Raw genomic sequence first — 22,007 nt, forward strand, 5'->3', positions numbered from 1 at the left:
CATGTGATTGTAGAACAGGGGGGCAGGAGGGTAAATAATGAGATCGGAAGTAAATGTCGCACACAAAGTGCAGACAGTAACAGTTGCCTTAAAGCTTAAGCTCACAGGGTTATTGAGAAGGTAAAATGGGGATGGAGAACCACACATACCACCTTGAGTTCCATGGAGGAAAGATGGGTTATAAATGCAGTACTGTCACTTGGGCAGTGGGTACCGCTGAAGTGGGAAGAAACTGAGAAGACTAGCCTGTGATCTTGATTCTCCAGGATCTTTAGGTCTTATTCTGTCCATCCTGGACCCATGCTGGAGTGTTCCCATAACTGTTTTTTAAAAGCTGGCTGGAATGAACAGCAGCACAGTTAGCATAGGATGGTGTGCCTACCAAATCCAGAAAGATGCTGGTTGTGCCTAAACAGGTGGGAATCTTTGCAACCAACAGAGGGCCAAGAAACCGAAATGTATATTCAGTTGGCAGTGTAACAAATCCCCCGTGGATATGAATTTCATATTCCCGGCATGCCTCATCTAGAGGTTCATGCTTAACACAAAGATCAAGAGGTCGCAGATGGAGTGGTCCCTTTGGGAGAAATGTTTGTCCATCGACAAGCTGCTTCTCTCCATACTAATTTTGCCGTGCGGCTCTATTATCCATTTCAAAGGCTGCTTGGTTTCATCCAGGGCCAGATCATTTGGTGCACAGTATTACATCCAAGTTTACACTATAGCATGAAACCTGCTTACGTTGAAGTGTTCCGACTTAACTGGTTTGTGGGTAAATTATACTTTCTGAAAGGATTAGTTTGCAGTAAAGGGGCTAATTTCATGGATTTTTAACAATAAGCGATGAAGTAACTATTGCATCCCAGCTCTTATTAATCATACATTTTTTCTGCTACAAGAAAAAATAAATAAAAATGTCTTTTCAGAAAACGTAATTTATCCACAAAGCAGTTAAGTCGGAACACTTCAATGTAAGCTGATTTATTTTAGGCTGAAGTCCAAGTTTTCTGACCTAGATGGTGAGTCACGCTGTGTCCATATTCATTTTAAACCTAAACCTTTCAAATGGGAATTAGAAGAAAACTCTAATGGGGGGGGGGGGAATGACCTTTCAGCTTCTTGGAATTTTAACATCTTTACAGGGAATTCATATTCCCTTTCTCATGATGGAAGGATAAGTGAAAAGCTGTGAAGAATTTTAATAAGCAGAAGGTCTGAAGGCCATGCAGTTCCCCAGAAGCTGAAAGGAATCTGATCCTTTAAACAGCATCTATCCACAGAAGGCAGAAGTATTTCTGTAGCTTCTGTAATGCTTCAGGGGACCTGCAGGCCTGTGATGAGCCAAGGGATTTGTTGTTGGTTTTTTGTTTACCATTCAGGATTTTAAAAAAGTTGATCTAGCACTGCTGTATTTTAATGAAAACCAGCACTGATATTATTAAAAAGACAAAAAAAAAATATGACTGATTGTTATGTGTCCTTGGTACTTTAACGTAGTGGCTCCGCTGTGCTTTTGTAAGGAGAATGTTTCGGTACAGATCATATTTTGAAGCAAAACAACATGTTATAAACAATTGGTGTGTGACTTTCAGATGCAAAGAATGCTGAAATGCTCCAGTTCATTGTATACTGCCAAAGAATACAAACTAAATTGTGGTTCAGATTTTGAGTGTTGCTGCCTCACCCTCTGGACTTAGCTGCCAGATAGATACAAAATGGTGTTTCCTCTGTTAACGTTTAGGCATGGCCCATTCTCACAAGAATTTTCATTAAGTTAATTGCACCTGGCTCGCTTTCGTAACTCCTTGTCCAGTAAGAGCGGAAGTGTTTTAAACATATGCATATATTTATGCAGTTCAACAATCAGAATCTTCTAGAAAGTTCAATTAAGAGACATATCAGCTTACTTGCCTACTTACTTGACTTGCATTTTATCTACTTTTATATTTATATTTATCAATGATATGGAAGATTCTGAGTTACATTAGTCATGATTCGCAGGAATCTTAATCCAGCTTTATGAATGTGGAACTCAACAGTATGATTTGTTAAGGTGCTGAACATCACAATGAGAATGGTGTCATACTTTACTTTTGGTCATTTATTATGCTGCTCTTACGCTGTCCAAGCATATTGTAGGATGGAAGTGATAGGAGGTGCAAAATTTTAATTTGCTAAAGTCTTTTTTAAAAAGTCTGGTATGGACCAATGAGATTCAAGTTCACAATTCTTGAGAAACTTAAGTTCCTCATGGCTTTCTCATATCTGATATTGTTTTCTGTCAAAATTGGAAGGAAATGGGCAAAAACAAAGACCTGACCCTTAATTGCGTCAACTACAAATGCACTACTTCCCTACCCTGATGTGCAAGTTTACTGTTTTTGCCCACCGAAAATTGTGGTATTTCATAGAGTAGAATTGTTTACCACCACATGTGTATTTACCTGAGATATGTATGTTAGTTGCTCTTTCTGTTAAGTATTTCACCTAACTCTGAGGGGGGAATTGGTTGTCTCTGTGATCTAGTGAGAGGCCATTATCATGGTTTATGAGCTCATGGAGCAGGCTGATTCCTCACCGATTCAGAATCCATAGTCTGCTTTTCATTTGACATGTCCATGACAACTATAAAATATAAAATGTTTTGGTTATTTTTTTGATAGCGTGTTTCTCAAGACCTTTCCACCCCTCTTTATTGTTGTAGTTCACAAAAGTCTTCAGGCCATTCGGTTGCTGTGATGGGCATTGATTTCACTCTGAGGTATTTCTACAAGGTTCTAATGGACCTGCTACCTGTTTGCAACCAAGATGAAGGGAATAAAATAAGGTAAATGTGTGTTAGTTGCATATTTCACAATGTTTTACCTGTTTTAGAATTCTGTTCAATAAAGTCTCTCACTCATCACTTTGTTAAAAAAAACCAACACATTGCATTTCAACCTTAAATTCATTATCCTTGTCAAATCTGTTGAAATCTAGAAGCAGAATCATGTTGAATGTGTGAAGCTCTTAACCGCTGAATTGCTACAAAAAGTAACCATTTTAATCTGTAGTAGCGGGAAGATAGAAAGCAGAGCACCACAGAGATTAACTGGTTAACAGTGACAAGTGCTTTCATAAACCACTAACTTCGTTATCTAATATATGACATTAAACTATCTTCAAACAGCTTAATATTGTTGACCTGCGCCAAAGATGTTAACCCTTGTCTCTAAGCTTGGACAAAACAGAAAAAAACTAGTTAATTGGAGATTTCCTGGTTTGTTTGGCGGTTTCTTAAGTCAACATGTGATCACCCAAACACTCTCCTATTGTTTTTTGGCTGCTATCTTAGATTATGCTAAGTTAAGTATCCAAACACCTGGTCTCTCCATCAGAGAAATTGTGTTTGGACAGTTGTAGTTGCTTAATAAAAGGAGATAGGAATGAGCCTTTTGTGCTCTTACCCAGCTTCTTTGCTGCTCCCTTCATGTGAGCCAGCAAAAAAGGCAGGAAGACTTCAATTAACTGCAGTTTCCTGTTTCGTCCATACTGAGGAATTAAAACAGGATATTAAGCCAAATCATAGCTTAATATCCTGGCATGTTCTGAAGCTGTTAACCATGGTTTGTCTCTTTGGATGAAACAGAAGACTATAGCTAATAGAAGATTTCCTGAGTTGTTCATTCCCTTGCACAAAGGTGGGGGAAAAGCGTTGTGTTCACACCCAGAAGGCCCATTCATATCTTGACTCGTTCTCTACTCCTGCCTTCTGGTTTGCTCTCCAATCCTGATTACTTCTTGGTCTTGACTCCTGACATTTTCTCTGACTCTACTCTCTTGTTGCCCATGGATTCTGATTACCTTTGGGTCCTGGCTACCAGCTATCAACACCTGGCTCTTAAATACCTTCAGAATGGTCCCTCAAAAGTCTCAAAAAGCAGAGTTCTGTGGACAGTGCTCTTGAAAATTTAAAACTCTGTACCATTATAATCCAAACACCAGCGAAAAGTAGATTTTTGGTGACCTGTATGTTATGAAAGTTAAGCTCATTTTCATGTATTTGTTTATTTTGCTTGTGTTAGTTGTGGTGATGGGGGAAAAGCAGCGTAGGGCACTGAATTTCCAGTGGCTTCAGAAACTTTGCTTACCATTTAGCTGCATATATTTGGTGACAAATTTTCATGATTTTCAGACATGCAAGACTACAAAGTCTCTGCTTCAGTGAACAAACAGAAATGTGCAGAATGAACCCCGTACCAAAGTCTGTGATTTGTATTTGTCTCCACAGCTGTTTCTGCAAAATTGCTCTCAACATACAACATGCTAAATGTACTTTTATAGGTATTTTGACCTAGGTTTCATTTTATTGTACTCTGTTGAGCAGGTGCTTTATTATGGAGGACAGAGGATATCTTGTGGCACACCCTACTCTTATTGACCCCAAAGGCCATGCTCCAGTAGAACAACAACACATTACACACAAGGTTTGGCTAAGTCATTGTACTTATCTCTATCAATCTATCATCTATCTAGAGAGATATAAATGTTAATTTAGCAGCTGCTGTTGCTTTGTAAAATAAAATAAAATCTTTACTTTTTATGTGCAGGAACCTCTGGTGGCAAATGATATTCTAAACCATCCAAACTTTGTGAAGAAAAACCTGTGTAACAGTTTCAGTGACAGAACAGTCCAGAGGTTTTATAAATTTAATACCAGCCTGACGGTATGTGTGGCGTGTGGGAGGGGAGATGTATGTGTGTTTTTGTTTGGCAGTTTGTTTTCTTGCAGCTGGATAATAGTAAAATACCATGAGTGGAATTCAATACCGCACTACTGTGACAGTGACAGTTCCGTTCGCACAAGTGTTGCTACTTGTCCAAAGGAGCGATCTCCCCTATCATCTCCCCGTGTGCTGTTCTGTTCCAACCAATTTGGGGAGGCTGGGGGGGTATTGTAATTTTACAGTAGCTTCACATAAACTTGAAACACACACACACAAAAAACAGAACAGAGGTGGCTGGTCACTCAGGAACAGTACCTTTTTGTGTGCACCCCAAAATCCAAAGCTGTCTCCCCTCCAGCACACACTCATATTCATTAACTTCCCATAATTCCTGTCCATAAGCTCCACTAGCCAATCACAGTTGTGAACAGCACAGTCAGTCACAAGCATCACTGTGGCTAGCAGGTCCAACCATCATCCTTGTCCTCTAGGTTGGCGGGGGCAGGGTGGGGTTGAACTTGAGGAGGAGGAGGAGGAGTCTCTCAGCCTAACCTCCTTCACAGTGTTGAGTTCCGTTAGATTCACGGCTTAAACGTCCACAGTAACTTTGCAAAGAAGCAGGTTGAGGAGAAAACCAGACCAAACTGGTCCAGCCTCCAGTGCCCCCTTGGTCACGCCACCACTGAACCCAGCTCTCAAAAAGAAACTGCATTATTTGGTTTTGCTTATAATAACCCTTTTTTAAATGATTAAAATCAATGGTGGGTTCTGATAACTAGTTTGGTGCTGAGTGGATACTTTTAAATCCTTCATGATAACTGAGGAAATAGTATAAACTGAGTTCACGGGCGGTGGGGGGTAGGAATCAACTTAGGGTTAAAATGAATACAGTGATACCTCGGGTTAAGAACTTAATTCGTTCCGGAGGTCCATTCTTAACCTGAAACTGTTCTTAACCTGAAGCACCACTTTAGCTAATGGGGCCACCGCTGCGTGATTTCTGTTCTCATCCTGAAGCAAAGTTCTTAACCCAAGGTACTATTTCTGGGTTAGCGGAGTCTGTAACCTGAAGCGTCTGTAACCCGAGGTACCACTGTACTCAGAAAACAAAGATTTTGATATTGTGGATTCTGTTTCCACCTCCTGTTTAACATTTCTATAAGAAGTAAAGGAAGACACTCCAGGTGTCTTCTTTACTAACCGGTATTTATTGGTGAGTGAGGAAATCTTCAAGAAGTGTATCCCTTAACAACCCCTTTGTGGCATATGAAGGGGGCTTTGTGTGTTGGTAGCACTTTTCCTGTGCCAGTAACAAGAACTACGCAACCCTAAGTAGAGGGAACCCTGTAGGTTTTCATTGCAGGGTGACTTTTTTGTTTCAGAAACATTTGTGGTAGCAGTAACACTTCACCTCACCAGGAGACATGTTCCCTGCCATATGTCTGATGCGTTTTCCTCTCCTTTAGGGTGATCTGACAAATCTTGTGCATGGCAGCCACTGTTCCAAATACAGGCTGACAAGGATACCTGGAACCAATGCCTTTGTTGGAATCGTAAATGAAACGTGTGACTCGCTTGCCTTCTGTGCCTGCAGTATGGTAGATAGGCTCTGTCTGAACTGTCACAGGTAAGAGAATTTTTTTTTTCTACATCCGCTGTAGTGATTGGATTAGATTTATCCAAAGTGGAGGCCTTAGCTAATGTGCATTAAAAAAAAAAAGTCATTGAATGAACCATGTGTGAATTGCAGAGGAGTATTTTAAATCTTGTTTATGTAAAAAGCTTTGCACACTTCTTATTTTTGTGCACTGTAATACTTTTAAGTGCCTCATGTTTGAGGCATCTGTTGAAACACAAGCGAAAGTATCCCTGGATACCTGGTTGCTGTGTCTCCCTTTTCCTTCCAGAGTAGCAGTGGCTGCTATTCCCTCTAACTATGTATTTAAGAAATGATGGCACCTCTACTGTTGCACCTGCCCAAGCATCGAAAGCTGCAGCCTAGTCATATTGACTGTGGAGGTAGAATTCCCACCTGTTGCATCAAAGGAACAGGAATGCCATCTATTTAATCTTGCCCGCTGGGCAGATAGTCACTGAATTGTCATCAGAGCTCTGCTTCCTGCTGGGGAAGGCTCAGTTGCATGTGGAAGAAACCAGGCTTTCCCCTTTACTGCTACATATTTGCACACTTTGGAGGAATTTGGGAGTATAGTCTCTGGGTCAGCGCTGTGATCTTTTAGGAATTAGATTTGCATCTTAATATGAAGCAGAGTTTGGTTCTAACATCAGCATAACTTCCTTAGTGCCTATGAATTCTTACCTGTCCCTGATACCTTCTGAGTATTCAGGCTCTATCATTAGTGTTGTGTGAGAGAGAGTTTTGTAACAAAAGAAACAAAACACACACACACACAAAGGCACAGAACAAACCACATAGGTAATACACAGATAAGTAATAACAGTGTATAAGGCACCATTGTCATGACAAAATTTCACATTGGTAATTATAGAAAGAATTATATGTATCCGTTGTAGTAGCAGCATATGAAATAAAATTCCACCAATGGGGTAGAAGTGTTCTGGATTTCTTTTATTTTTTAAAATATATTTTTATTGAGTTTTAAATTGCAAATTTAAATTCAAACATTAAACATCATCATCATCATCATTTAGGATTTCCTGAATCCTTTGACTCCTCTTTGCCCTTCCATGGTTACCATTATCAATCTTTTTTCAACTGCTTCCCTTATTTTCTCTATTTTTAAAAAATAATCCGTTTTTACCATAGTTTTTCGCACATTACAAGCATTACTCAAATCCTGCCAGAAGTGTTCTGGATTTCAGATCCACTGGAGACTTTTAGATTGTGAGTTACTTGCTAAGTTCCATACAGTTTTGTACCATAATAATAAGTGATGCTTTCCATTTTTGCACTACAGAAATCCTTGCCGCAGCCAGCAGCCATGTTAAAAGCTCTCTTGAACAAAACTGGTTGTTAGTATTCTTCAGTCTTGTGCACATTAACTATGTGAATTAACCTACGTGGCTAACTCAGTTCAATTTAACTCAGAGGAAAATGCTCATTCAGCGTAAAACTTTATGTGTTTCTGAGGGTTGATGAAAGTTTTATTTATTTGTATCTATCATTTAATAGTAGTTGTGTTTTGAATCTTCACTTAACAGCTAGATTTTGCCTCATGCATCCAGATTATCTATAACCTCTGCTGCAACCACACTTGGAATACTGTGTACAGATCTAGTTGCCACAACTAAAAAATGGTAACTGGATAGCTGGAAAAGGTGCAGAAAAGGGCAACCAAAATAATTAAGGGTCTTTCCTAGGCAGAAACATTTGGAGCTGCTTTAAGGAGGAGTATTAATTGAAATTTCTGACATTGTGCCTCATGTGGAAGTACTGTTTTCCACATGAAGCATAATTTTATAAATTTCCCTTATTTGTCTAGAGGCTTTCTAAATTTTCTTTCTCTCTCTCCCACACACATACATATAATACCAGAACCTGGGTTATCTAATGATGGCGATTGGTGGAAGATTCAGGACAGAGAAAATGAAGTAGTTTTTCATTCAGCACACAATAAAATTCTGGAATTTACTACCGCAAAATGTAATTAACAGCCACCAACTTGTGTGGCTTTAAGAGGAAATTAGGCAAATTCATGGGGAATATCCTTATTAGTCAAGTTGACGGAGTGCTTCCTCCAGAATCAGAGTCAGCAGAGTTTAGGATACCAGCCCACGGGAAACAACAGCTGGAGAAGGGTTTTGGGCATCTGGTTGGCCACTGTGGGAAGCAGAATGCTGGTCTGGATAGCCCTTTGATCTGAGCCAGCATGGCCCTTTGTCCTGCAGTTGCATAGGCAATATGCTCAGTACAACACAGAGTGCACTGAAACTATGAGATATTCTGCAGTACAGTGGTACCTTGGGTTAAGAACTTAATTCGTTTTGTAGGTCTGTTCTTAACCTGAAACTATTATTAACCTAAGGTACCACTTTAGCTAATGGAGCCTCCTGCTTCTGGAGCCTCCCGCTGCTGCCGCGCCACGACGCACGATTTCTGTTCTCATCCTGAAGCAAAGTTCTTAACCTGAGGTACTATTTCTGGGTGAGCGGAGCCTGTAACCTGAAGCGTCTGTAACCTGAAGCATCTGTAACCCGAAGTACCACTGTATATGACATCTTTGCCCAAGTGGACTTTCAGGGTTAAAGTGTGCATGTGAAAGAGATTTGACCCAGGATAAGAGACTCGCAGACATCTTTCTTTCTTTCTTTCTTTCTTTCTTTCTTTCTTTCTTTCTGATATTTAGAAATAAATGTGATTCTAATAAGCATTGTCTCGTTTGTTCTTTCTTTCCTTCCTAAAGAATGGAGCAGAACGAATGTGAATGTCCTTGCGAGTGCCCCCTAGAGGTTAATGAGTGTACTGGCAACCTTACCAACGCAGAAAGCAGGTAACTAGCACAATAATGATTTTTTTCGGTGGGTTATATTTGCTGATAGGTGCACAGCGTACTATACGTTCTAAATCAGGGTACATTTTCTCATAACTCTTAGTAACTGATTTCCCCCCCTGTGCTTTTCCCAAACTTTAGAAATCCTAGTTGTGAAGTCCATCAAGAACCTATGACATTTATTGCAGTTGATCCCAGTCTACAAGATGCTCTTCCTCAATGTATTAATACACGGTGCAATCAAAGGATGGAGAGCAGGTGAAGTTCGTGGGTTTTCCATACACACACACAAGCACGAGTGAATCTAAAATAAAACACCTGTAGTGTGGTAACAGCAAACCATGATTTAATTTCATAGTGGGCCTTGTCACAAAACTGTCCTTGACTTAAAATCAGCGACACTGGGAAATGAGGGGAGGTGGCCTTATACAAGCTTAGCGTAACATGCCGCTGCAACAAAATGGTCTTGCTTCACTTTTAAGGAAAATTACGCCTTTAACTTTGGGGGGTGGAGAACAGTTTCAGTAGTATGTTTTCTGAGATTTGGGACAGCAGAGTTCTAATAATCCTGACTGCCATTTCCTTGTCTTCCAGGGATTGCTTTGGTGTCTTGGACTGTGAGTGGTGCATGGTAGACAGCGATGGAAAGACCCATTTAGATAGATCCTACTGCGCTCCTCAAAAGGAATGCTTTGGTGGAATTGTGGGTGCCAAAAGCCCTTACGTGGATGACATGGGAGCCATTGGTAAGGATGGTCATGGTGGACAAACATCAATGTATTTAATGTATTCACATCTGTCATAAAGTCAAACCTGGACAGATTGTACAAGTCACTTGGGACATCCTTGCGACAGAGTATCTTGGGGCTTTCCCCTGCATTAAAATACAGCATTTTCAGCCATTGCACACTGTAAGATGAAGTGCCATTGTTGGCGTGTTTGTTGATCACATTTCTCCCTGGTACTCTGAGAAGCTGCGGCTGATGAAGCAGGCTGGGCAATCACTGGGGTGCAAGTGGTGGAAATCTCTTTCCAAAGTGGACAAAGGATGTGTTTAGGACACATAATCATGCCTATCACATGGCAGTGAAGGCAGGAAACAACCCATACTGTATTGCAAGCATTTCATCCTCAAGGTGTCCGTTGGCAGAATTGTTTCATGTGGTCCAGAGACTCATTACTTCAGATTAGGGGATGAATCTCTGGAGTGCATGGTGACTACCTGTGAGCAGCTTGCCAGACACTTTGAGGACAACGTTGTTGACAAAGCCCTGAACAATTGGGTCCAGGATACCCTGAAAAACCACCTGAACCTTTATTATATGTATGATCACAGAGATCATCCAAATGAGAGCTGTTAGTGGCTCCCCATGTTATAGAGGCCAACTTGGCCTCAACGATAATTTGGACATTTAGTGTTGCCGTTCTCATACTGTGGAACGCTCTTGAAGCAGAGATTTGGCAAGCATCCTCACTTTTGACTTCCAGACATCTTTTTTGTGCTGATGGGCCTTTGCACCTGATTTTTTTTTTTTATTGGTCAGTCACCTGGATGAATATCTGTATTATTACTTTTTACATATTTAAAATGTTGCTTTATGATTTGCACTATACAATGCCTTGATACATCTTATGATATGGCAGTATAGAAATATTTTAAGAAAAAACAAACAAACAAACTTGAACAGGGAATTTTGCATCCATTCGTACCAATCTTCCAGCATATCGCTCTTGTGTCATAGCTGTCAACGTTTCCCTTTTTTAAAGGAAAATTCCCTTATTCCGAATAGGATTCCTCGCAAGAAAAGGGAAAAGTTGACAGCTATGTCTGGTGTGCATGTTACCTAGAATAGTCAACAGATTTGTATTCTTACAGTGTGTCACTTTAAAGGCTGATACATTTTAATTTTGGGAGTTTCTCTGTGCAGTCAGTACAGTTGTACCTTGGAAGCCAAACGGAAGTCTTCCAGAACGTTTGACTTCCAAGGTGCAGCTTCCGATTGGCTGCGGGAGCTTCCTGCAGTCAATCGGAAGCCCCAGAAGCCCCACCAGATGTTCTGCTTCCAAAAGAACGTTCACAAACTGGAACACTCACTTCTGAGTTTGCGGCATTCAGGAGCCAAAACGTTTGGCTGCTAATGCATTCATCAACCAAGGTACGACTGTATTATAAAGTAATGACTTTCTCTTTCCCTTCTAATTTATGTTTCGGGTGGTTTGAACTTTTTGCAAAGCATTTACATAAGCTTTTTTTCCCCCCTCCCCCTCTGAAATAAAGGAGATGAGGTGATAGCTTTAAATATGATTAAAAGTGCTCCAGTTGGTCCTGTTGCTGGAGGTATTATGGGATGCATAATGGTGCTAGTTCTGGCAGTCTATGCCTATCGTCATCAGATTCACCGCAGAAGCCACCAGCACATGTCCCCACTTGCAGCACAAGGTAAGAACTTTTTTTAAAAAACAAAACAAAAACACCACTATTTTGTGGAGGGTGGGGGTTGCAGAGAGTATGCAAATTGTTCAGAGAATTTCTGGCCACAACAGCTGAAACAACTTACTTTGAGGGTTGTCCTAGCACTTTTCTGATAATCCAAGGTTTATTGTAATCATGCGTCTCAGAATGTTCACTTCACATTATCTGCTGTGACATAGAATGGGCCCTGCTGCCCTCTGCTGGATGCAGAATTTAAAGCTGGACTGTTCTAGCTAAATGACCTTAAAAACATAGCAACACACCACTTTCTAGGCTCTTGCAAATACAACTTCTCATCTTAGAGTTTAGGATTCTACATTCCTGTCTAGACTCCTGACCGTTACAGATGTGAATGATTTCAGCATAAATATGTGTGCGTTATGTTGTCATGATACTTTTGAATGCCTCCTGCTTCCGAAATTCCTTTTTCCTAGACGTTTTCTTCTGTTCCAACTGAACAGAAGATGACATATACCAGAAACACAAATGAGAAAGGGTATCCAGTATTAGGGAATTTCTCTTTATGAAATTAAACTAAATAGTGTGCCCCATGAACGTTGACAGCCAGTGTGCTAGTCCTGGACAAGCAGTCACAGGAATTAAGAAACAGTCACCATTCAATAAAAAACTTAACAGCATAACCAGAGCCTTCTGAACATAGACTGTAGGAAGCCCATTATCTGACAAATATGAATGGTTGTTATGCTAGCACACTCACAACTGACCCTATGAGCATGATAAGCAAAATATTTTTAAGGGCGCTGTTGCTGAAAAAATTGAGTTTCACGATAGCAATTTTAATAGGCAACTGCTTCAGTAGTAATTACATCAAGTCAAAACAAGTCACCCATAGTTTGTGACTAACTGTTGCTGAAGTGGCTCAAGAAAGGGAAGCAAGAGGTTAGCAAGTTTGCACCCTTGTTTTCAATATGGGTACGTGCCCTTTCAGTACTTGCTGTCCGTAGTTTTAACCAAACTATTAAAATGGTTGGCTGTGAGGCTTCTGGACCTCAGATCTCTTGTTCTCAGAAAAAAAGGGGCATCTCACGGCCATTTCCAAAGCTGGGCACTTTTGCAGTCTAATGCAACATCTTCACCCTTAACAGTTGCATTTCTGTGTTTGTAATGGTGTGTAGAAATGTCAGTCCGCATGTCCAACCTGGAGAATGAGAGGGACGAGAGGGATGACGACAGTCACGAAGACAGAGGAATCAGTAAGTATGAAGCAGTCACACTGTCGTTGCAGGTGGGGAAGACTATGGGATGAGGCTCAGTGCTGTTTCTTCTGCACGCCTTTCCAACACATAGCATTTATCTCCATCAGGATGACAAAAGTGCCTTACGGTTTTGGGTCCCAATCATTCTCGCATCAACCCTGCGAGTGACACTGCAGTATTTGCCTGCTTACAGACTGGAGGCAACAATAGAAAATTATTGACTTGCCCTAAAGCCACCCACTGGCTGAACAGTGATTTGAAGCTGGGCCAACATTCTGTTCATTGTATCACTCCACCTCCTGCCTCCTTACATTCTTTCAAAGATCTTACACAATCTGGCAAATATAAATGCAGCCCTTAGTTCAAACAGCTCATGAACCGCAGTTGATCTTAACTTGCTGATTTCTGTGCCCTCACTGATGGTATGCTTGCCGTCAGACACCAAGTCACCTCCCAGAATCTAAATTAGACTTGCTAGCTTTCAAGGAGCCTGAAACATAGATATAAATGTAGCAGACTGAATCACAGCTATTATTCTACAGGTTCCTGTGGTTGCCTTGCCAGGTTTTAGCTGCCACTGGTATTTTTTGCAGCAAACGCTGTAACAAGGTGCCTTCCAGATTTGTCATGAAGCACACACAGTGCTGACCCTGCCACAGAAAACCAGCAGCTACTCTTCTTGTTGTGAGATTCAGAAATTTGATCAATGTGCCGTCATCCCTCCACACAGTTTTAACCCTCATGTTTTCAGACGAAGGCTGAAGATGGCTCCTATTATGAATTCCACTGGGCATATAAAGTACAACAATAGATTTTTAAAAGGGAGGGGGGAGTTTGGTCAATATTGGAATTCCACAGCAACCTTATAATGATCTCTTTCATAAAATATTTTCTAAACGGATGCTTTATTTGAGAATGTGTGCTCAGTGTAAACTTTTTTCTCCCTCCTCCCCCCCTTCTTATTCTGCTCACTCCTAGTCAGCAACACCCGGTTTATAGCAGCAGTTATTGAGCGCCATGCGCACAGCCCAGAACGTAGACGCCGCTACTGGGGACGCTCAGGAACAGAAAGCGATCATGGTAAGACTTTGGAAGTTGCTGACGTCTGTATTATGCGCTCATCTTACTTCTGCCTCTTGGCAGCATTGCGGACAAATCATCAAACAGATCGTTCCCAACGCCGCTCCTTGTTTCTTCCATACTTGAAAACAATTTTGACACTTTCCCATTCCAGGGCAAGACTTTATCCAGCGTCAGAAGCTATTTTTGTCAGGGTGATCTTCCAACACGAATCCTTTAGCTTACGTCTGGGCTCAGTATCTTAATCGTATGGATAGCACCAGCATTATTACATAACCTCTCAGCATTCCAAGAGGCGCAGGACACCACTAATCTCACACTCCCTCCCCCTTTCGCCTCCTGCTAGTCCTGACGTCTTTCGAATTCTCCAGAAAAGAGGAGAAACTCTTCATTCCTTTGTGTCGTTTGAAATGAACTGCACAAGTTTTATAAAAACAGCCTTTAATTTCTAGCAACATGGGCTTCCTGGTTGCTGGGTTAAATTAAGCTTGTGTTAGATTTTTGTTTTTTTAAAAAAGTTGAATGCTGTCTTGGCTTCCTGCCGTGCATTATATTTGAGCAAAGAACATGCGACACACAAGAAAATATATTGATTCTATACAACCATATATGGCAATAGGTAGGGAAGATGTTTATTCTGATAGCATTTGGGTTTTCTGGCATTCCCTTTGTTGCTGGGCTATGGGTTTTGCCACATAATTGACCTATGAGAAATAGCTAGCAAGAGTGAGCAGCTGCTTCTAAGTCTTCAAACCTGTATCAAGTTGATGAGTCCACTAAGAGGATTAATATAAGTTTAGCAAGTGTTTCTGCCAGCGTTGTCAGCTGTATCTTCGTGTCACTTTTACTATAAATACGGATATGTTGCTAAATGTGGGGACAGGGAGAGGACTGTGTTTGTATTTTATTTCTTGGAGCCCTTGGATGTTTCTAGATGACAACATCTCCATGCGGTACATGAAATGAAGAGATGATTAAGACTCAGAATACTCATCTCAGAGCACACAAGAGGCACTTGCTTATTTGATTGTGTTCCTCCAACTATAATCTGTATCTACCTGGAAAGTATGTGTTTCAGGAAGAAGTCTAACCTAAGAAGGGAAACCAGTAAATGCCAAGGTGGTACAGTCATGGGGAAAGACTGTATCACACGAGTGCTAGCACTTTTCACTTACCTCCAAAATTACCCACCACCAAGCAAGGGTAAAGATATCGTCTATCTCTGTGCTTGCAACAATATACTGCTGCTAGGTATTTGAATCCATATGCCTCTTCAGTGCTTGCGGGTTGGAGGCAAAAAGTGGTAAATATGGCAATAATAGTCTGGTAAAAGAATATGGCACATTTTAGTGCCTGGCGGACAAAATCAGAATTTGAAAGAGGAAACATGGCAATGTTAGATAGACATGTTTTTAGCATATTTTTAAAAATGTAGAACATGTTCTGTTTTGTTCGCTGGACCAAATAAAAAGGGAAAGGGGGGGGGAATGTAAACCTGTGTTGTATATTTGACATCCTATATAGGAAGTATAATGTTAGTCCCCTGTGTGTGTGTCCCCTGAGGCAATACAGGTATTTGAGAGGACTATACCGCATGAGTGTTTCCATATTACAGTGGGTTCAGTTGGTTACAGGTACGCAGCCAGACCCTGAGTTACAGGTATAAATACACATAAGTTATTGAGGGTGATGGGAAACAATGAAGTCAGAAGGAAATAAAACACAGAAAGTTCAGAGACAGTGATTATTACATCATGAATAGTGCTAAATCACAAAACAGTAGCTGTTGCTCAGACAGACTCCTTGTGTTATCACCAACTACTATTTTGTGAATGACCACTGTCAGTTATGAAACTATCGCTGTCCATGCACTTTCTGCCTTTCATTTTCCTCTGACCTCACTGTTTACAATTCTCGCCTTACACACATGTACACATTCCTGTAATTCACAATAAAACTTCATTCATCTAATGAAGTGGAGTGTAACAAGCGGTTTGCCAGGTGGGGTGGAGCCACTACACTAAATTCCCAGCAAGTGGACCATTTCTGCTTACTGGGAAGGAGAGAAGGAATGGCGAAGTGGCGGTGAGGTCACCACAGTGCAAATGCGCTGGCATGAGCACCAGATTGGTTCTGCTGGTGTGTTTGCACCATGCTGATCTCCCCATTTCCTCACCCCACCCCCTCAGTAAGCAAGAGCAACCGATTGGGAAAAGTAGCCTGGAAGCTCTGCTCCACCTGGCAAGCTGCTTTTGGACAGTGGTCCATAAATGCTTATGCTATAATTAGTTTGTGAAAGCTGCCACAATACTTTTGCTTTTTTTATTTAGGTGTATGCCCAAAGGTGTATTTAAGGTTATCCCTAAAAATTCTGTGTGTTTAGTGGCCCTGAAACACTGCATAATTTCTTTTTACCAGTCTGTTTCCAGAAGCAACATAAAGTAGTCAAGGACCTTGAACAATAGCTTGTGACTTTGGGTGTGTCCAACTTGGGATGCCTCGTTTTATGACTGTAAACATGTCATCTGCGTTTCTCATCCTGTTTGCTGCTCTGAAATGGATCCTTGGGGCATCTACATGGCAGACGTTCCCCTTTCTCCTGTTTCCTTTTAATCAGAGAGACTGGCACAAGATTAGAGAGTGTCCACCTTCCAAACGGATCTCTGTAATTCCTTACTTCAGACAATTTATAGTGTCCACTAGCTTTTCTAAAGATAACTCCCCTTTAAAATGAGATATGTTTCATAACCCAGTATGTAAAAAATGGTTCCAAAGAAGCATGCTGATATATTAAGCTGTCTTCTGTTTCGCAACAAATTACTAAATACAGGTTGGAGATTGTAGTATTGTGTTTGAAGGGGAGCAAGGCAGAATGAGGTAAGTCTAGAACAACTTGAGAGAGTGATATATTGCATAATAGTAAGTACAATCACAAGCAGGAAGACACCCCCGTCACCAAATATTGCAAATAAACCTTGCCTTTCTTGCATTTATCACCCAAAATATTGATGTCATAAAACAGGGATGGGGAAATCTCAAGCTTGGTTGCCTGGTGCCACCCTACGGACCCCTCTATGTGGCCCTTGAGACAGTCAGAAGCTGACAGTTTTGGAGGAAATATTTGCCTGATTGGCTTAACTAGAAACAGCTTTTTAAAAATAAACGAGTAAGCAGGCCATTTAGCAACACTTTTTGTGGTTTTGTGGTCATGGACTGTTTGGAAGCAAGCGGAAGACCAGCATTCCAGTGAACTGTTACATGTTGAGTGTATTACTGTTTCTCACTGATTTTGGTAATAACAAAAATCTTTCACAGGGGAGTGCTGTATTCTGGGTGTATGAATCTGTTTTTGTTGTTGGTGATTTATGCAAAATGTCACACTGTCCAAGTTTATTTGTAAGGTACTGCACTCAATTAAATTTTTCAGTACAAAATCTGAAGACTTCTAACAAGTAGCCACTGTGATCCACGCAACGGTAACCTCCATACTGGATTATTGTAACTCACTCTACGTGGGGCTGCCCTTGAGACTGACCCAGAAACTCCAGCGGGTGCAGAATGCCACGGCGAGACTCCTTACGGGGTCCTCGTCGCGAGATCACATTCACCCAGTGCTATACCAGCTGCACTGGCTCCCAGTGGAGTATAGGATCAGGTTTAAGGTGCTGGTTTTAACCTTCAAAGCCCTATACGGCCTAGGACCCTCGTACCTATGGGACTGCCTCTCCTGGTATGTCCCACAGAGGAACTTACGGTCTTCAAACAAAAACATCTTGAAGGTCCCAGGCCACAGAGAGGTTAGGCTGGCCTCAACCAGAGCCAGGGCCTTTTCGGCTGTAGCTCCAATCTGGTGGAACGCTCTGTCACAAGAGACTAGGGCCCTGCGGGACTTGACATCTTTCCGCAGGGCCTGCAAGACAGAGCTGTTCCACCAGGCCTTTGGCCAGGGCACAGCCTGACTCCCTCCTTTGGCAATCCTCACAGAACTTCTAGCCCAATGGTTGCCATTAATTTGATTGGAATTAATTTTATAATGAAATGATTTTAGAATGTTTTATCTTTTTACTGTTGTTAGCCGCTCTGATCCCGGCTTCGGCTGGGGAGGGCGGGATATAAATAAAAAATTGTATTATTATTATATGTTGCACCTTCTTTGCCTAATACTATTATTTTAAAAAAATGTATTGTTATTGAAAACTATTTCTTGCCTGTTCATATATTTACAGAGTATGTGTACATTTCCATATATTTTTGGGTGGCAATGTTATTGGACATTGCTCACCCTCTTCTTCTCCTCCCCCCTAACATCTTTAGGGCTTTTCTCTCTCTCTTTGTAGCGGACTTCAAAAGCTCACTTAAGTGCAGCCAGACAAATTAGCTGAAATATCCCCTCAAACTGTGGATTTTAATGGTGCTGGTTCCAATCAATGTTGCCAGTAACTGAAAGGCAGATAAATGCCCCAAAGCATCAGTGCAGATAAAAGGAAACACAAATGAGATCCCATAGGGGATCTTAAATTGTTATTTATTTTGGTTTTGTTTTCTTAGAGATAATGCCATTGTGTCTGAGTTACGGTATTGAACAAATTGCATTTGCTCAGGCAACGATGGGTCTTCTATCCAAAGAGAGATTCAGTACATCATACTGGCTCCAAACAGGTTCCTTGTATTGCTGTATTGTAGCTCTGGGCATGTTTTCATTTACTTCATTGCAAATGGTTAAGTACAAAAGATAAATGGAGTAGCCATGTTAGGGAGATCTTTATAATTACTGGACTTGTGATGGCTGTTTTCCCTCCTTCCTTTTATGGTGACATCTGACTAGTTTAGGTCCACACTTCTGTAGAGCAACTGTCTAGGAGTCCACTCTGAGGTAACTTATGTTGACATACAAAACTGGCAGGTTCTGCTCAGGCTGAAGACCGATTTGATTTGTCATGGATACTTCCCCAAACATACATGAGTGTGGTCTGTTGACCTCCTTGGACAAAGAAGTTAAAGCAGTATAATTATAAAGTTGCCTTTTCGAATGAACATTTGAATCATGTGTGAAAACCAGGAATTTCAGTGCAAGGCTTTATAGAGGCAAAAACCCGGGAGAGTATGGAGGAAAGCAAACAAGGGGATTATTGAGTTGTTTTTGTTTTATTTTGATTATGTATTTTGTGTTCTTATATGGAGATTTGTATCTTGTGAGCCGCCCTGAGACCTGCGGGTACAGGGAGACATACAAATTTAACAAATAATAAATACCAACACCCAAGCGGCATTTAGGATTGCTGCATTTTGGGTGCATTATTTTAGTGGTGTAAATTTCTGAGTTTGTTGTTGTTGTTTGCCTATATACAGTCATCGCTTCTTACCAATATGGCTTTATATTTTCCAGGCTACAGTACTATGAGTCCTCAGGAAGACAGCGAAAACCCTCCCTGCAATAACGACCCATTGTCAGCTGGTGTAGACGTGGGAAATCATGATGAAGATTTAGACCTGGATACCCCTCCTCAGACTGCTGCCCTCTTGAGTCACAAGTTCCACCACTACAGATTGCATCACCCAGCACTTCATCACAGTCACCACTTACAGGCTGCGGTCACAGTACATACTGTAGATGCGGAATGCTAATGACCTCTGGCCTTGGGAGGGGGGAAAAATGCAGCTGAGAGGAGACTTGACGTTTATACCGTTACGAGGCATGGTTTTGACTAACTTCATTGGACTCGTTTCACATGAAAACTTTACATTTCCAAAATGTAAGGTTGGCTCTGAAGTGGAAGAGAAATTAGCATGATGAATGAACCTGCCATAACATTCAATAAAATGGAATAGTAGGAATGTTCGGCCTCCAAACACAGGAAGGAAGGTTTATACAGTAAACGGAGCCTTTTGAACCCTGTTGGTCTGAGCCAAGAAAAGAGCGTGCTCAGACAAAGGAGAGAGAGAAAGAGAGTTTATTTCCTTAACTGGAAGAACAGAAATCTTTGCAGCCAGAAACAAAGAAAGTGCCAGTTCCAGAAATAGACATTGCCACGAGGTTTCCATTTGATGAGGCTTTTTTGTGGGTTGTTGGTTTTTTTTAAGAGGAAAAAAACACACGTTCCTTTCACTTACAAATTGCTGTATGGGACCTGGGACAGTGCATCTCAAGATTTTTTAAATAAAGGATTATTTTTGTACTATTTATTGAACTCAAAACATTCATGAACTCTGAGGGAGAGGAAGATAAAAAAAGCATCAGATGCTCTCCATGAATGCAGTCTATGTTTTATTTGTGTTGGTGAAGTTGTGGTTCTTTTCAAGAAGACTTGCCACCCCTTTGAATGGGATATTCTCCTCCCCCTCCTGCTCCCCCAACACCATGCTATAAAGGGAAAATGAAGAAATTGTGAGCTGATTTGTTTACATGATTGAGGTTTGGTTTCCATGGTCATTTTGTACACTTTGAAGATGGTTTATAACACAGTATTTTTATATATAAATATATATTTTAACGTGGGGAGGAGGGATATCAAGCCTCCTGGCTAAAGCACTGAGGAATCCTCTCCCTACACTCCTTCCTGTTCATTCTCAGACCGGGGCAGGATTTGCTTCCATGCGTAGTGATAATGCAGTGTTTAAACACTATTCATAACTGGTGAAATAGAAAACAATAATGGGTTGAATTCACTTGGTGACCTTATGTTTGTGGAAGGGATGGTCATTCAGTGGACACCTCTGGTTGGAGAAGGAAGAGGAGAAGCAATTTCTGCTAATCCCCCTCTCTTCATAGTGACCCCTGAAATTAGCTCTAGTGTGTTGGGGAACCCTCTAGAACAGAGTATAGGATGGTGTTATAGGGACGTGGGTGCTGCTGTGGTCTAAACCACTGAGCCTCTTGGGCATGCCGATTAGAAGGTCGCCAGTTTGAATCCCCGTGACAGGATGAGCTCCCGTTGCTCTGTTCCAGCTCCTGCCAACTTAGCAGTTCGAAAGCATGCCAGTGCAAGTAGATAAATAGGTACCACTCCGGCGGGAAGGTAAATAGCATTTCCGTGCGCTCTGGCTTCGTCACTGTGTTCCATTGCGCCAGAAGTGGTTCAGTCATACTGGCCACGTGACCCGGAAAGCTGTCTGTGGACAAACGCTGGCTCCCTTGGTCTGAAGTGAGATGAGTGCCGCAACCCCATAGTCGCCTTTGACTGGACTTAACCACCCAGGGGTCCTTTACCTGTACCTATAAGATGGTGTAAGGATGATTTGGTGGTGGTGGGATTCTATTGCGGCAGATGTCTGCTGGATCAAAAGCCCTTCCCTGAGTGTAAGGGCACCAGCTGGTTTCCACCCCAATGGTCTGTTGTTTCTGACCCTTTTCACATTCACTAAATGGATAGGTCAACCCATGGGGAGGTAGATGGGAGGCTTTGTAAAGTTTTGGGCCATTGTGAAAGGTTTATTTTGGAACCCTAATGATGAGCCCCTTGTCACCTTTATCTGGAATTAATACTGCTTTAGTGATTAGCATCATCTGCTGGGTGCCACATGGGCCATCATAATTTTCAATTAGTTTTAAATCACAGCATTTTGTTCATTGTGATTCAAATATTATGAAAACATTCTTGCACTGTGCTTATGATAAACATCCATTTATATGTAGGGTTTTGGTTTGGTTTTTTACAAGATCTCTAGATATTGTTTTAATGATAGGGTACCTAATACTTAATATGTAAAAAATGGTTCTTAAGCAGTATGGTAAAGTAAGGATGCTTGTGCTACCAGGATCCCCTTTATACTATGTATAAAATTACAACCTCTAGTGGAATAAACTGTATATAAAGTATGGGTCTGTGAGTTCACTTTGGAACAGTTCCTTTTGATATAACTGGACATAACTTTGTTTCAGCAAATTCTCATTTCAGCTCAGAAGTAGATTGCGTAGAGTCTTCAAACATTAGGTCATTTCCCCCAACTGTGTCATCTTCGTGTCTCACTTTTCAAACTCAAAACTTCATGAAATACCGCTGTGGAGAGTGCATGTGGAAGGCACTGTTTTCTGATACATGTGGACTTTACAGGAATCCAG

General features: G+C 41.2%; 1 protein-coding gene across 1 annotated transcript in view; it reads left to right on the forward strand.

The window, feature by feature from the left end:
- The window catches only part of CACHD1 (cache domain containing 1), a 123,882-nt gene extending 102,118 nt beyond the window's left edge, over nucleotides 1–21,764 (forward strand). Inside the window, exons 17-27 of the mRNA XM_081867132.1 lie at nucleotides 2,705–2,827; nucleotides 4,367–4,466; nucleotides 4,590–4,706; nucleotides 6,173–6,333; nucleotides 9,092–9,178; nucleotides 9,320–9,436; nucleotides 9,773–9,924; nucleotides 11,457–11,618; nucleotides 12,788–12,865; nucleotides 13,847–13,948; nucleotides 19,335–21,764. Coding sequence (XP_081723258.1) covers nucleotides 2,705–2,827; nucleotides 4,367–4,466; nucleotides 4,590–4,706; nucleotides 6,173–6,333; nucleotides 9,092–9,178; nucleotides 9,320–9,436; nucleotides 9,773–9,924; nucleotides 11,457–11,618; nucleotides 12,788–12,865; nucleotides 13,847–13,948; nucleotides 19,335–19,573 — 1,438 coding nt within the window. The 3' untranslated portion in view covers nucleotides 19,574–21,764. The remainder of the gene's footprint in view (nucleotides 1–2,704; nucleotides 2,828–4,366; nucleotides 4,467–4,589; nucleotides 4,707–6,172; nucleotides 6,334–9,091; nucleotides 9,179–9,319; nucleotides 9,437–9,772; nucleotides 9,925–11,456; nucleotides 11,619–12,787; nucleotides 12,866–13,846; nucleotides 13,949–19,334) is intronic.
- The last annotated feature ends 243 nt before the right edge of the window (nucleotides 21,765–22,007 follow it).

The sequence above is a fragment of the Podarcis erhardii genome (assembly GCF_964252035.2).
Source record: "Podarcis erhardii genome assembly, chromosome: 6".
NCBI classification, from domain to species: Eukaryota; Metazoa; Chordata; class Lepidosauria; order Squamata; family Lacertidae; genus Podarcis; species Podarcis erhardii.